Genomic DNA, 17,366 nt, shown 5'->3' with positions numbered 1-17,366 from the left:
ATCAACATAGATTTGTTAAGGGGGGTGCTCTTGCTTTAGTAATATGATTGTCTTTTATAATAAAGTGACAAGGGCAGTTGATGAGGAAAAGGCATATACTGCCATTTTTTTTGGATTTTGCAATGGCTTTAACAGGGTGCCACATGATAAGCTGATATTTAAGTTGCAGCACATGGATTTAAATGTCGGGTTAGTCAAATGGATTCAGGATTGGCTGACTGATAGGTATCAGAGAGTTGTATATGATCAGGCAATATCAAGGAAGCAGAAGGTTACAAGTGGAGTTCCACAGGGCTCAGTACTGGGATCTGTATTGTTCAATCTTTATATCAATGATATTGTCAATGGATTGCAAGGGACATTCAGTTGTTTGCAGATGATGTGAAGTTGGGAAGGGTTATCAATAATAGTGCAGATGTGGCAGCCCTGCAAGAGGATTTGAATAAACTAGACAGATGGGCAAATAAATAGGGTTATCGGTTCAATGCAGCAAAATGTAAAGTCTTGAGGTTTGGGATCCATCGATGAGAGGATGCATACTCAATTGGGGGAGTTGTACTGGAGGGGAGACAAGAGATCTGGGGGTGATGATTGATAGAAAACTGAAATTCAGGGAGCATATTGCAAAAGTGGTGAGGGTAACTCAGAGGATTGCTGCAATACTGAGAAGGATGCTGACCTGCAGAGATAAAAGAGTTACCATTCTGTTGTATAAGGCCCTGATCATATACCACATTTAGACTATTGTTTTCAGATTTGGTCCCCAGGATTTGAAGTGGATAAATTGACTGTGGAAAGGGTACAGAGGAGGATAATAAAGATGGTTTCAGGACTGTACAATATGAATTATGAGGGTCGACTAAAGGAATGTGAACTGCAGAGTTTGGTGGATAGAAGAAGGAGAGGTGATATGATCGAGACTTTTAAACTGTTGAGAGGCAGTTACAGGGTAGACATTGGAGAGTTCTTTCACTTGGTGGAATGGCAGGAAGGAGCGATGACAAGGGGTCATTCCTGGAAGTTACGAAAGGAGGCTTCCAGAATCTTGAACCCTGGAATGCATTGCCTGAGAGAGTGGTTGGAGTGGGGACGGTGAATGGGTTCAAGGAGTGGTATGACAGACTTTGTATTTCCTAAAAATGACCTCCCACGATGAGTCCTTTGACTCCATGGGGCCTGGATAATAATAATAATATTATTATTATTATCAAGTCCCACAGCCCATTAACATCAAGTATGCTCCAATCCCCATATACCTCTTGCTCACACTTACAGTCAGTCTCTTCTCATCATCAACTGCTCTTAAACTCTTCATGATATCATATTCACAAGAATGAAAGATGTTTATGAAATTCTTATTAAGTATCTCAACTATATCCTTCAAATTTGTTCTTCTACCATTATCTCTAATCAATGAATAATAATAATAGTAATAATTTTAAAATTATTTTCAAAAATTTAAAATAATCATAAATAACACTGGCTGTAATACCAGATGCATTGCAAAATTTTTTGCTATTGAATGCGACTTGATGTATATAACACATTCATTGTATCCAGCATGTGAATGTTTGATGGCATTACTCTACATAAGCATGTTTTTTATTTTCCTTCAGCAAGTGATCAAAAATGGCATGTTAGTCATTAATGTGATGCAAAGGTAGCAACAAGCCTTTTATTATTGTCTACTGTCATCTGAGTTTATGTAGAATATATTTGCTACGTTTATGCACCTTTTCCAGATGATGCAAATGCAGACAAACGTATATATTTTGTTGCTGATAATGAATCTTTCTGCAAGTACTTGGCATGACTGTATTGAATCTGACTCAATGATGACCATCATTACACAGGTGGTTGGCAATAACTTAAACACTACATCATTCCAGTTACTCATCACCTGACAATTTTTTTAAAATGCTTTTGAACTTGTACTTTAATTCATTGTATTTTCTCCAAATAGCTTGTTGATTCCTTGTGTATAATATGAGCCTGGTTTAAATTAATGAAGTAAACATGCATGAAAAATGGGATCTGTCCATTTTTATCCATTCTTTTCAAGGGTGAAAACAATGGAAAGATAAGTAGATATTTGTTTTTTTATCTCCCCTTTTTTGAAAACAGCTGAATACAGTCTTGATTTTATGATGCAGAGCAAATGCAAGATGAACATGACAGACTGTTTATAAAGTTGGAAGCAAGACAGTGTAGTGGTAAATGATAATGTCAGGAATCAAAATACTAGTGTAGACAGTGAAATGTGAATAATGGGATTCTGAGTTAGAAAAAAAAAGCAGGAATTGAAAAAGAAAAATGGTGAGGTAGCAGTAATGAAAGAAACATCCACAATCAGTGGTATATCTATTATGAGAATGTGAAGAAATCAAGTTTTTCTGGAGTAAAGATTTATTAGATGTGAGTGATGCTATTAGAATATAAAGAGAGAAAGTGAAGAGGTGATAGTTTGTCAGGTATGGATGATTTTAAAAGTGACATAATGATATTATTTAAGGAAATTACAACATACTCTATATTAATTAGAATAACCTATAATTCATATATCCAATATTTCAGAAGAGTCACACTATTATCATCAGGGCACAATGAACAAATTGATATGCATATGCAGGCACTATGGTAAGTATGACTGAAGCAGAACAACAAAGCATGTTTAAAATCCTAAACAGTGACCCCCCCCCCCCCAGTGGCTTGGGATGGGTGTTCTTGGTTGTTGGACTGAAGTTCTAAGACAAGTACTTTCAAGATTTGAGGTAGTTTCATATAACTGTTTGTTCAGGTTTGGATAGTTTCTCAACACTCTGAGGCAGATTCTAGGAAAAGTCTTTCAGATTTAAATATGCTCCTGTTATTTAAATATGGCCTTTTTTCAATCATATCTTATGGTGGTTGTCTAAGACATGGTCAGCAAATCTTGAGTAGCTGTAGGGCAAAGAGTGGTGGAACTGGTTCTGCAGAGGGGAGGTAATATTTTTTTGGATTGTGGGAGATTGTAGTCATTGGCTAAGATGTTGTGAATGTGTTCAAGTTTAGTTATGAGGGCACTGTTATTGAAGCTAATCAATTTTTCCCTGTTGTAGAGGGTTTTTATAATTCCATAAGTCCTCAGTAAAGGACACCCAGGAGATCAGAGTTCAAGGTATTGGTTTGAAAGAACTCAAAGTTTCAAATGACTGTGCTCCTCTATAACATATTTCAGAATGGAGCTTAGGTTAAGGTAACTGACAAAATTATGGATGAAATTCAATGCCAGAGAGAGAGAGAGAGAGAGAGGGGGGTCATTTATGCAGGAGGAGAACAGGTGAAAATACACAGGCATGGAATTCTCCAGCATTAGTGGGAAAATCTGAGGAGAGGAAGCACATGAAATAAACTACCACAGAGGAAGCTGAAAATCCTTAAGGGTAGAAGAGGATCATGAGATGGTAGTCTGCTGAGCAGCTGACCTCTGTGCCAGACTTAATCAAATGCAATAAAGAATGACCATGTGAGTGTCTCCAATGAGATTAGCTGTGAACCTAGAGTGGCAAAACCCACACTGCTGGAAGCCACCAGTTGGGAAAGAAGTTGCTGATGTGCTTCTCCTTAATTTTTGAAAGAACTGTAGTAAGAGTACAACTGGATGATAGTATGTTCTGACTTTCATCACCATTTTTTGGAATGGGTTGAAGATCAGCCTTGTTTCCATGCTGTAGGACAGAAGTTGAGTAGGAATTATTGAAAATGTGATAACAGGATAGGTGTTAAGTTTTAAGCATAAGGTTTCAGCAAGAGGAGAAATACCATCATGACCAGAAGGTGCTGATGGTATTCCTCCTCCTGTCACAATGGTGGGAGGAAAGAAAGGAGAAGAGAGAAGAAAGAGAAATACTGTTAAGATGAGATGATTTGATGGAGTGTGAGCTAATTAGTATTCTTCTGATTTCTTTCTGACAAATGACTACAAGTATCATGGAGTGAGCAATTATTTATATTGTAGATAATTTGATATGGTTATCCTTGCAGGAGTCAGATAATCAGAGAAGGAGAATGATTCCAGGAGATCTGTCTTATTTTCAGTTGGTAATAATATGAGCATACCATCAGGACATCAGTGAGCATAACATCAGTGTCAGTATGGAAGGATAAAAGTGGCACCCAGTAGCTCTGACAAGGAACCAGAAGGCCTGACTGACTGATATTTGAACAAAGGCAAATTTTTTTAATAAGTTATGGTCACTAGTTCCAGAAACAAAGCCTATGTGCAGTAGAAATGGATGGACTAAGAAGGAGTTGTCATATCTCTAGGATCCAGCAAATTTGGAAATGAATTATTAGAGAATGCATGCACTAATGAGAGTCTGTGCAACAAAGAATAGAAGGAAAATCTTTGCAGTGATTAGGTCATATCAGAAAGATTTCATGCCAGATAAACGATGATCATAAAATAAGTTTTTAATTATTATTATTATTTGGTAACCTCTATGGAATCAACAGACTCATTGTGAGAGGCCAACTCAACTAGCAACATGTTGAGCTTTGAAGTTATTTACACTACCTGCACTAACAAATGCACTTAGGCAATGCATTACACTCACCAAGAACTCTCCATGTAAAAAATCTACTCCTCACACCCTTCTTCATGACATCTTTATACAACTCCCAGGGATGGCCACTTGTTCTTTCCATCTTAATATTCCACTCTTTTTACAATTTTTTCTGTATTAATTGAGAGAATCCCTTAACTAACTTGAAAGTCTATCGTATCCCCTCTTTTTCTTCTATCCACCAACCTCTGCAATCCACATTCTCTCAAATGCTCTTGATAACCAACACTCCAGAGTCCCGATATCACTTTTGTTATTTGCCTTTGGACTCTCTCTCTCTATCTAGTGTTTCTGCATCACAATGAAAACTAGGTGACCAAATCTGAGCACAATAATCCATATGTGGTTGGTCTGACTAATGCTTTATATAGATTCACCATTACCTCCTTATCCCTACATGCCAATCTAATTTTTATCAAAGCAGCAACACGATGTACAGTCTGTGCAACACATGTGATGCGCCCTCAGAACTTCAGTCCACTATCCACCATCACTCCAAGATCCTGAATCTCATCTACTTCCTGAAGTACAGCACCATCAATATAGTACACAGTCTTATACTTATGCACTCAAAAATGCAACACCTTGCACTTATTAATATTAAAAGTACAACCCCATTCATATGTCCAAGATAAAAGTCTGTTAAAATCGTCTTGTAGAGAATTAACATCAGCACTACTCCTGATAATTCTACTTAACTTTGTGTTATTGGCAAATGTTTCAAGATTCCCAGTATCCACAAGAAATATCATTAACAAACAAGCTAAACAGTAGGGGGGGGGGGCCTAAGAACAGAATCCACGCCACTGGTCACCTTCCTTTTCTGAGACACAGCTCCATCATGCACAGCTTGCTAGTATCATTCAGATAGCAAATATCTGATCCATCTAACCAATATACTATCTATTATTATTCTGTACAGCATGTACACCAATTTATTATGTGGTAATCTATTGAATTTTTTGCAAAGTCCAAGAATATCACTGTATATGATTGTCCCTTATCCGACACACTCGTCACCTTATCATAAACATAAGCAGACTGCTAAAACAAGACCTGCCCCTTCACTGACTATCATAGAGAATCCTTAGTTCATCCCCCCCCCCCAATCCTGTATTTTATTTCTAACCAATTTTTCCAACACTTTGATCAAAACTACGGATATACAGACCAGGTTATTATTGGAAATTTCTGTTCTTGAAACATGCTTGTGGAAAGGTATTATTTTGCCTTCTTTCCACACCTTACAAACCTTAGTCACTGCAAGACTTTCATTAAATAACCAGGACAAGGGCATGGCTAACTCTTTGGCACATTCTTTAAAAACACGTGGTGATATGTCATCCATTCATCTAACGGTCTTATTAACATCTAATCCAAGCAACACTTGATGCGCCTCCAATTCTTACACCTTTAATTTCTCTAATTCTTGCCTCTGTTCTACGTATTAAACAGCATCATTCACACCACTATAATATATCCTGACGAAGTGTTCATTAAATACTTCCACTATATATTTGCTATGGTTACTCTGCTACCATAACTATTCACCAGTATCAACCTACAGTAATTATTTTTCCTCTCACTTGCTGCATAGCAGAAAAATTCCCTTTTATTATCTTTGACCTGACTGGCTAATCACCTCTCATATTCTACTTCTATTTTAACCATACTTCACTTTTCTGGTCTGCACTTTATATTCTTCATGCATCTCTTCAGCACTGCAAACTATCTTGCACTTCCTCCTTTATGGAGGAAAGTGCAAGACAGTTTGCACTTATTTTGACTGTTCATCCATCTAACTCCTCCTCCTCTACTTATTTGCTTAACTCATGGTATGCAGTAATGCATTACTTATGTCAGATACTGTCTTATCACTTCCCATGCACTGTCAACATCTTTTCTACACAATTCATCAATCCAATGTATTGATGCTAGTTGAGTATGGAGCTTCTGATAATCATCCACCTTATAGTTCCACATACATACATTGATAACTACTTTCTCCTTTTTGACTACCTTCTAAAGCAATACATTATGATCAATTTCATCAACAGGTGGCAGTGTTGATACCTCATTCACAACCATATCACCAAATCTAACACTGATAAACTTCTTGTTTATCAGTGTTAGATTTGGTTTGCTGCAGAAACTCAACAAATTCACTCTCCTGGTTACTATAGACTATCACCTCTTTCCAATCCACATTCCCATAATTAAAATCTCTCATTAGGATCATTTTCCTTTTACTTGCCCAACTAATTTGTCTAAACATTTCACAATCAATACTCATCACATTCCCTGGCCTATAACAGCATCCTATTAGATATACTATTCTAGTGATCTCAACTTCACACCAAACAGCTTCAAAATCTTTACATGTACTACTATTTTCCACTTTGACTTTTGAAGGACACAATTCCTCTGCTAACATTAACAATAATACCCCTCCTCTCTTGAACTTCCTATCCTTTCAGAAAATTCTATATCCTACCATTTCAAGTCCTGATAGTATATCATCCTCAGTCAACCAATTTGACTTATGCCAATTATCTTTGGGCATACTGATTTGAGCACTGCTACAAACTCAGCCCCTTTATTTCTGATACTCCATACATTAGAATACAAGCATAACAATTCTCCACTGTTTGAGGTCATTCCATCAACACAATTACTCTTTACTCTCTCTCTCTCTCTCTCTCTGCTACAATGCACTTCTCTTTGTTCTGAGCATTCCCGTTTCCTGATCCTGACTCTGATTTTCATTTATAATCTTATGATCCTCACTATTTTGCACTGCATCACTTTGCTCTGCTATAATCACTTCATCCCCTTTGTATCCATCCTCTTCCTGTCCTTCCACAACCTGCTTCTCAACCTCTCTCTGACTCTTAGTAATACTAATTTTGTATGGACTCTGTGCACTGTTATTAAATAGCAATCGCTTCAAATGATCAATCAAACTCATTCAAATTCAAATGCATTCCATCAGCTTTGAACCATTCTCACTTCCCTTTGAATTCATTCCATACATGTGACAGCAGTGAACTGAGAAGGAGAGCAATTATACTGAATGACAAATTGGCTTAAATTGTGTTGGGCAGAGAGTGTTCAATTTGTGAATGTATGGAATGAATTCAAAGGGAAGTGAGAATGGTTCAAAGCTGATGGAATGAGTTTGATTGATCATTTGAAGCGATTGCTATTTAATAACAGTTTTATTAAATAAAACTGTTATTAAATAGCAATCGCTTCAATGACAATTATAATTCTTCTACAACAATTTCTTCAAATCCTTTTCCACATTCTTTGGTCCAATATGCAAGTCATTTGTGCCCACCACTACCATTAATTCTAATGCCTGTTCCTTCTTTTCTTCCTTCTATGCAAAGCATCTGGTATTCATTTTTTTTTATTGTATCACTTGTAAAACAGGTCTTGTGCACTTTATCTTTTACTACACCTTTAATGATTAAGTCACCATATAAATCCTTAGATATTTGCTTTTTCTTATTAATTATTGTCGTTTACACCAGTCATGCTCTTCTGTAAACATTCGATTTCCTCCTCCTCCATACATTTAACTTGACTTCATTTTCATTAATTCTAGCCTATACACCTCCAAGTCACTTCTATTATTACCATTGCAAGCACTCCCATCCATTTCCTGATTATACTTGGCAACTACAAGGGGGGTGATTATGAAGAGCTCAGGAGACAGCTTGCAGGTGTAGCATGGAATGAGGAGTTAGCTGGAAAAGAGATCAATGCAGCTTGGGGGATTTTCAAAAAATATTTAGTGGATGCAATGTCTAAATGTATACCACGGGTGAGAAGGTTAAATAAGTTAGGTGTGAGATGGATGAATAAAGAGATTAAGCATGCAATACAGAGAAAAAGGGCATTGTGGAGGCAGCATAAGAGAAGTGGAAGTAACCAATTTCATGAGTTCTACAAAGACCAGGCAAGGAGAGTGACTTGGTTGATGAGAGTAGCTAAAGAGACGTATGAACAGCAGTTAGCTAATGAAGCTAAAAAGAATCCTAGGGAGTTCTTTCGATATGTAGCCAACAAAAGAAAGAATGATTATGGAAGGATGACAATGAAATGGTATAAAGACAGCTGTTGCAGAATGTGTGGTGGAGATACTTAATGAGCAGTTCATAAAGATCTTTCAATCTTGTGAATGTGACTTCATGGAGAGATTAAGAGCAGTTGATGATGGGGAGGAGAGACTGACTGTAAGTGAGCAAGAGGTGTTTGGGGAGTTGAGTAAACTAGATGTAAATAAGGCTGTGGGACTTGATAATATATCACCGCATATTCTGAAGGAATGTGCCAGAGTGTTGACACCTGCCTTGACATATTTTTTTAATACGAGTCTTGCACTTGGTCAAGTCCCTAAAGAGTGGAAGGAGGGCAAGATTGTGCCACTTCATAAAGGAGGTGATCGAACTCAAGCATCAAACTATAGGCCTATTTGTGTGTCAGGTGTTGTGGTTAAGTTGTTGGAGAAGCTTGTGAGAACTAGGATCCAGAGTTGGGTTGACAACAATGGTATAATCTTTGATGGACAGCATGGATTTGCTAAAGGGAGGTCGTGTTTTAGTAATCTACTTACTTATTACAATAAAGTGACTGCTTCCTTGGACAGAGGAGAAGGATACACAGTAATATACTTGGATTTTGCAAAAGCTTTTGATAGAGTACCTCATGATAAGTTGACAGTCAAACTAGAGCAGATGGGGTTGGATATTAGATTAGTGCATTGGATTGGAGACTGGCTATCTGATAGGTATCAACAAGTTGTGTATGGGGGTGCAATATCCAGGAAAAGGAAAGTCACTAGTGGAGTGCCTCAGGGATCTGTTTTAGGGCCATTACTATTTAACTTGTATATTAATGATATTGGCGAAGATTTGGATGGAGATATTCAGTTGTTTGCAGATGATGCAAAGTTGGGACGAACCATAAAGAGTAGTGAAGATGTTGTGGCCTTGCAAGAAGACTTGAATAAATTGAGTGATTGGGCAAGCAAATGGGGATGCGAGTTCAATGTTGCAAAATGTAAGGTTTTAAAATTTGGAAAACAAAGATGGGATACAGAATTTATGCTTGGTGAGAATATATTGTTGGAAGTAGAGGAAATAAGAGATCTGGGAGTGATAGTGGATAAGGATCTAAAATTTAGGGGACACATCGCCAAAATTGTGAAGACAACACAAAGACTTCTGGGAATGATGAGGAAGACACTGACGTGTAGAAGTAGGGAGATTCTTGTTCCATTGTATAAGGCTTTGATTAGGCCATACATGGACTATTGTGCCCAGATTTGGTCACCTGGTTTTCAGAAGGATAAAGAGATGTTGGAAAGGGTGCAAAGGCGACTGACTAAGGTAGTTTCTGACCTCTGGAATGTCGAGTATGAGGAAAGATTGAAAAGATGTAATTTGCAGAGTCTAGTGGAGAGAAGGAAGAGGGGAGATATGATAGAGACCTACAAGTTGGTGAGGGGTTGTTATAGGATCAATGGTGGAGAAGTTCTACATAGAATAGTGGGAGATCAGGGGAGAACCAGAGGTCATACCTGGAAACTGTATAAAGAGGGTGTGAGTAGGGGAGTGAGAGGCAGGTTTTTTTCGTGCAGAGTTGTGAATGATTGGAATGCCTTGCCTGAGAGTGTGGTGTCTGCAAGGAGTTTGAATGTGTTTAAGACCCGGTATGATGAGATGTGTGTGAGATAAAAGGACCTCCTAGATGAGTCTTTGACTCCATGAGGTCTTGTTTTAATAATAATAATAATAACACCATTCTCATTTTGGAACATCCGAGCCTTTTATTGCATTTCTCCTACATTTCTTTTTATCATTCCATCTAACACTCCATTATCTTTTAACATTTTTGGATGCATACATGAAAACAATTGTCACATTCTTTTCCACTACAAAAAGCCCAGGGAAAAACTCGATCTTCAAGTTGAGACATTCTGCGCTGTGCACTGTTTTTTTTTTTTTTGCTGCCACTGCTGCCATTTTTGTAGCGCTAACAAGCTTTTTCATGTTAACCAAAAACCAAAGCAAACACTTTTAGAACCACAATAGCACAGTACAATGATTATCCAGTCTGGTTATCACACAAAAGCACTATTATACAAATCTACACAATATAATTTAGGCAAAAAACCCACTTTTAGTAACACCATTCAAATTGACTGCTATTTCTCGTAGCAACATAAGAGACATTAATTGGTCTCCTCCCAGTAGAAGAAACCTGGGAAACCTCAAGTAACTTGGAGAAGAGGACTAGTACAAACATGAGAGAAAAGAATTTAGTTCACAAGTTATGAGTAAGTAGGAAGACTTGGCATCAAGTAGTAAAAAGCAAGTGCTAAATCCTGTAAAAGTGGGGGGGGGTGGTATTCCACTTCAATAAAGTAATAACCAGTCTGAGTAGTGATCACTATCCAGTCCAAAAAGAGGTATTGTGCTTAAGATCCAGAACAATGTTAGATATGAAGAAAAAGTGTGTATGGCAGGGGGGGGGAATAGTGAAACATAGGTTACATACTTCAGAACTCCATGTTTTATGTCACTTTAAAATACCCAGCTTAACTATCCTATCCTAAGTATAGTATAACCTTATGATATAGCTGTAGTAATAGTATTTTATATTATTGAACCATCTAAGCAAGAAGTACAAAAAAACAAACATGACATAAAAGAAGAAATGAAAAACTTACTTTGAGGCTCCATTTTGCTGGTCAAATATCTTTTGTATTTCAGAAGTAATTAAGCCAGATTTTCTATGTTTTTTCTGACGATAGTGTAGTTTCACTTTTGTTTCGTCATCCGATTGTATGTCACTTGGTAAAGGACCTGAAGTGAGAGCATTTAGCAGATGAAATTTCAACAGATAATTTAAACATATATGTATATATGTAGTCCATACTCAATTTATCATATATGTCACTTATGACCACTAGAACTTATAACAAGTCATCCCTTTAACATGTTCACCAAAAACCACTTCACTTCTGCAACCCATGGATGAGGGTATTATTGCTGCTTTCAAGGTATATTTAAGAAATACTCTCACTCAGTAATTGCTGATATCGAGGGTTAGAAAATCCTCAATTTTTTGGAAGGAATATGATAGCTTGCATAAAAATGCAGGAACAAGATTCAAAAAAAGACTCTTATTATTTTTAAATAAAATTTATTCAACTGGTATCCTCCCAATAGAATGGAAAAAAGCAATTGTGATTTCTATCTTTAAAACAAGGTAATAGAGACCCTAAAAACTATAGAGGTATCAGTATACTAAATTCCTGTTACAAAATATATAGCAGAATCTTAAATAGCAAACTAATCAAATATTCCGAAAACTTTATTTTAGAAGTACAGAATGGATTTAGAAAACGATGATCATGTATAGACCCGGCCTTTTGCCTAAAATTAATAATAGAGAAAAGAAGAGAATACAATTTAGAAATGCATATTGCATTTATTGACTTTGAAAAAGCATTTGACAAAGTTAAAGGAAATATATTATTTAACATATTAAAAGAAAGACAAATACCAAATAATATCCTAAAAGCTATCACAAGTATATATGAAAATAATCAAATACAAATAAGATTAAATCACGAGCTATCGTATACGAGAGAGATAAACCAAGGGGTCTGACAGGGATGTCCCCTCTCAGACAACTCCTTTTAATATTTATTTAAATGAAATAATAATAAAATGGAATAAAAATTTACATCAAGGAATTAAACTTTCTCCTACAGTGAACTTAAACACTCTCCTTTTTGCCGATGACCAAATAATAATTACAAATTCTGAAGATAACTTACAGAAAGCTATTTTAGATCTAAATGGGATAACCAAAAATTATGGTATGATAATATCAACAGAAAAATCAAAAACTACGGCCTTTAAAGGACAAGATCCAGCAAGAACTAAAATAGTAATAGATAACAAGATCTTAGAATAGGTGAATTCATTTAACTACCTAGGATTTATGATCACACATGAAAATGAAAAAGATATAAATGTAAAAATTGCAAAATATTTAAAAATAACAGGTATGATTAACTCTATATTTAAACCAAACCTAGTTCAAAAACAAACCAGACTTAAAGTATACAATACTTTAGCCCTACCAGTCTTAATGTATAGAAGCGAAATCTGGACAATAAAACAAAAAGAGAAATAAAGATTAATAACAGCAGAAATGAAGTTTATGAGAAAAACTGCAAAGTATACCCTATTTGATCACAAAAGAAATGAAGAAATTATGAAAGAATTAAACCAAGAACTAGTAATAGAAAAAATTAAAAAATATAAACATAAATGGATGGAACACGTTCAAAGAATGAAAACAGAAAAATTACCAAAACAAGCCTTAAAGTACAAGCCATTAGGAAAAAGAAAACCAGGACATCCTCTTAAATGATGACTTCTAAGGCCAGAACAGGCCATGCTAGGCCTAAATCCTTGATATGCATGATGATGATGATGATGTATATAGAAAAAAGATACAGAATGGAGTGAGGTGACAGATGAGGTGTATGAAGAGAGTTCAGCAGAAGCTGCTGAAAATATATGTTCATACCTTGTTGCACAGGCTTCTGTATGGATAGGACATTTTTAGAACCATTTTTTCCAGCATAAAATCACAAAGAAAGATGTCGAATAGAAACAATGTTTTTATTTTGACTAGTTTCATCAAATATTTTGTTTCACTTCATCAGGAAATAATATGAATAAACTAAAAACGAGAAAACAAGTAATAACAGTTAGTTAAATGGTAGTTAAATGATTTCTATTGAAAAATATCTGAAAACATTTACACAATGAAAAGCATATCGTTGCTATTATGCTGGTTCATGGGTTTCTGTAATATATTACTGGTAGATACAAGTGTGTGTTGTGATGGATTAAGGCCACACTTGATGAAAATCATCCCTTGTTTTTTGTTACACTGCACAGGATGTTTCATCGTTTCGATATTCTTTGAATGCTCTTGAGTAAAAATGGTAATCATTATGGAGCATTTCAGTTTGTTGCCTGTTCAATTCTACTTGGTGTTTTAATTGGTGTCTTAAAATTGCAACAGATGGTTTTTAAACTTTTTTTAGGCTGCACATTCTTTATGATATTCTACACTTAAAACCACTGTAGATAGGATCTGGTGGAAATATATGAAACATATCATGTACAGACTGATTCGAAATGCACAGTTTGAAGATTTCCAATTGCATCCCTTGCTCCCTCTCCCCCTCCTAGAACTGAATTATAACTAAATACGCTGTCTAATTTTCTACTGGTTTGAAAGTTTTCAGAGTCAGTATTCAATCTCTATTACTTCATTTTATCATTTTGACAAATCTATCTGTCAAAGCAGGAACTTCTAATCTTTATAATCTACAGTCAATTGTTCAGCTGCATGCTGAAATTATTCTAAGTTTTACAAATACATTTCGTGCTATATTTTGGCCATCTGAAAATTGTTTATATTTATGCCACAAAAAAGAAAGTTTAGTGTTTTTTTTGTTTTTTTAATTGAAAAAAATCCAAATATTACTACTTCTACTGATGTGGGTTGTTATTTCTGGAATAAGCTGTCTCAGAAATACTGGATAATAATCCTCTCAGCTTGAGGAAAAGCTAAAAGCTTACATTATTCTCAATGCTACTGAGAAAGAACACTTCCCCAGAAGTTGTACCAAAGAGTCTCAAGCAACAGTGCAATCAAACAGTTGGAAATGAATCAACACATTACCAACTGTTTAATTAGCTGACATCCTAAATAGAAATACTGATATTTCTTTTACAGGCCAAGTATTTATATCAAATTAGATTTCTTAATTTACAATAATCACAGTTTCAGTTTTATTATCAAAAATTTATTACTTATCTGATACAATTATCTTGGAAAGAAAAAAGGATCTGAAATTATTCTAATTGCTGAAATTATTTGGGAGGTATACCCACCTATTCAATTTAGATATTTCAGATCATAATTTATTTTCAAAACTGTTGACAAAACAACTGAGAACATGTGCTCATACATTTTTAGTGTTGAATTAGTTGACACCTCATCTCAAAGTATCAGGGTTAAGTGAAGATGGCCAAGCTTTATTTCATCTCTATACTTCCTGAGTTTTTCTACATCCACTCAGATTACTCATAATACTTTTGATGGTTCTCTGCATCATGATGATATGATGTATGGAAGATACACCTAGGATGCCGGTTATCATGGATTAGAAATTCCCAAGGTGCCTTATAAGGATATTCCTTCTCTGAATCTGGACATGAAAGCTGAGATGATGAAGATGAGGCAAGCAATGAAGCATATGCATATCGAAATGAACAGAATTGCAGTATGCATAGAAGAATGAAGAACGGAAAAAAAGATAGTCATCTGGAAGTGGTAATAAATTATTTGAGATTAGCTCTATATGGAGATTCAGTTATTAGCAATATGATGAATGAGGTGCAGCATAAGGTTTGTGAAGAATGTGCAGTGACTGAGGCATTGAATAGGAGGAATAAGACACCAAATGAGTTGGTGTTAGTGGAGACGAATGATTTCGATGAGAACAAGGAGAATGTAAGACTGGATATAAGGAGATCATTGAAAACAGTCAAGAACAACAGTGTGATAGGGAAGGTAGTCAGTGTGTTTCCCAGGTATGAATGGTGATGAGATGAGGTGGCAAGCAAAGATTGTGAATGCTAGCACAGTTGTTATGTTACTATGTTAGCACAGTTATATGAGGAGAAAGGACTGCATTTTGTAAATCTGTGGGATGAATTTGAGTGATAAATGGAACCGTATAAGGATGATGGATTGCATTTAAATGGTTTTGTTGTGAGTCATCTTGAGAGACTATTGCTGGAAGGAAGGGTAGTGAATAAAAAATCTTATGTAGTGTGCAAGGTAATGTGAAAGAGTAGGGGAGCTTGTGAATGTAGAAGTGAGTAGCAAGAGTAAAGATGAGAAGGCAGGGAAACAGGGAAAGTCAGGGTGGAGGGAGGGTTACTGTATGAAAAATGTGGATGCTGGATTTAGAAGTAAATGTGTGAGCTGGTAAGAGAGGACAGAAATGGTCTTGGATGGAAGGGAGCATTTGGAGTGAGTTATAGGATCAGTGGTTGTATAGAAGAAGAGAACTAGGAGGGTACTGAGGATAAACATCTTCCAAGTGGTGTAAGCAAGACTTGTTATAAAGTCAGAAATAGTCTATTATGTTTTTACACCAATGTGAGAAGTATCTGAAATAAAGGAAGTGAAGTTGTTGAATTGATCAGGTCTATCCCCTCTCCCCCTCAAATCATTTGACTAAGTGAAACTTGGTTAAATTAGGATGATATCCAGACAGGAATAGAGATGGTAGGGGAGGTATGATATTTTTCATGAAGACAGGCAGGGAAAAGAGGAGGAGGAGGAGTGCTGTTAATGGTAGCAGAGGAGTCATGCCCATTTAAAGTGGAGATACAAGGGCCAAACAATGGGAGTAGTTTTGAGGTAGTATGATGCAAGGTTGAGGTGGACAGGATGAAATATTTAATTGGGTGATGGTGTAGACATTGTGAAGTGAAAAGGAAATGTATAGTCAAATAAGCCTGGTAAATAAGAAAAGCATGATCATTATGGGCAATTTAAATTATGGTAACATAGACTGGAATGAAGAGATTGTGGGTGGGAGTAAAAAGAATGGATTTTTGAGAGACAACTATCTTAGGCAGTATGCAACAGATGATGCACAGGGATCAAGGGTATTGGATCTGATCATCTCATCAGATGATGTTATTATAAATGAGATATCGAATCTTCCACCAGTTGGTGAGAGTAACCATGACATGATCACCTAAAGAGTGACTAACCTTATGAAGACTTAGAAAGGGATATGTGCAGAACTATAAGGCTGGTAATTATGAGAAGCTCAGGAGACTGCTTGCAGCAATAATATGGAATGAGGAACTGGATAGATAGTATATCAATGCTGCTTGGACCTTAGTCAAGAGCTATCTAGTGGAGGCAATTATCAAAAAAAAAAAAAAATAATAATAAATATATATATATATACATATATACACACACACACCAAAAATTAAAAGGATAAATAGAGCAGATGTGAAATGGATGAATGAAGAGGTAAGACAACCCATCTGGAAGGAGATTGGATTTTATGGAAACAGAATAAGATGAGTGGTAATAACCAGTTGCATGAGGTGTATAAAAAGCAGACAAGAGAGGCAACTCACTTGGCAAGGATGGCAAAAGGGCAGTATGAGTGATAGTAAGCTCATGAGGCTAAAAAGAAAACCATGAAGTTTTTTCAATACGCAGCCAGTAGAAGAAAGAATGATTATGGAAAGATGATACTAGTTAGTGAAAATGGTAGAATGATAACAATTGCAGAGGATCTAGTCAAGATGTCTAATGAGCAGCATTTTGTAAAGGTATTTAATTCTTGTGAATGTGACATCATGTAGATGGATATAGTGGGAAGGATGGAGGAGGAGGAGGTACTCATGGTAAGTAAAAAGAAGGTATATGAGGAATTGAGTAAACTTGAGGTTAATAAGGCAGCAGGACTTGATAATATCACAACATGACTTGAAGGAATATTCCAGAGTTAACAACACATCTTTGACATACCTACTTAACATCAGTCTCATACTGGGCCAAGTTCCAAAGAGGATAAAGTTGTTTTGCTTCATAAGAGTGGTGATAAGACTAAAGCTT

The 17,366-nt window shown here is 36.0% G+C and overlaps 1 protein-coding gene across 1 annotated transcript in view; it reads right to left on the bottom strand.

Annotated features, from left to right (window-relative positions):
* The window catches only part of unc79 (UNC-79 domain-containing protein), a 1,277,183-nt gene that overhangs the window by 443,272 nt on the left and 816,545 nt on the right, over positions 1 to 17,366 (bottom strand). Inside the window, exon 39 of the mRNA XM_090395893.1 lies at positions 11,344 to 11,479. Coding sequence (XP_090252019.1) covers positions 11,344 to 11,479 — 136 coding nt within the window. The remainder of the gene's footprint in view (positions 1 to 11,343; positions 11,480 to 17,366) is intronic.

The sequence above is a fragment of the Typopeltis vanoorti genome, chromosome 1 (assembly GCF_054136105.1).
Source record: "Typopeltis vanoorti isolate ZY-2024b chromosome 1, IOZ_Tvanoo_1.0, whole genome shotgun sequence".
NCBI lineage: Eukaryota > Metazoa > Arthropoda > Arachnida > Uropygi > Thelyphonidae > Typopeltis > Typopeltis vanoorti.
The sequence above is the reverse complement of the archived record's forward strand: the minus strand, read 5'-3'. Positions and strand labels throughout refer to the sequence as shown.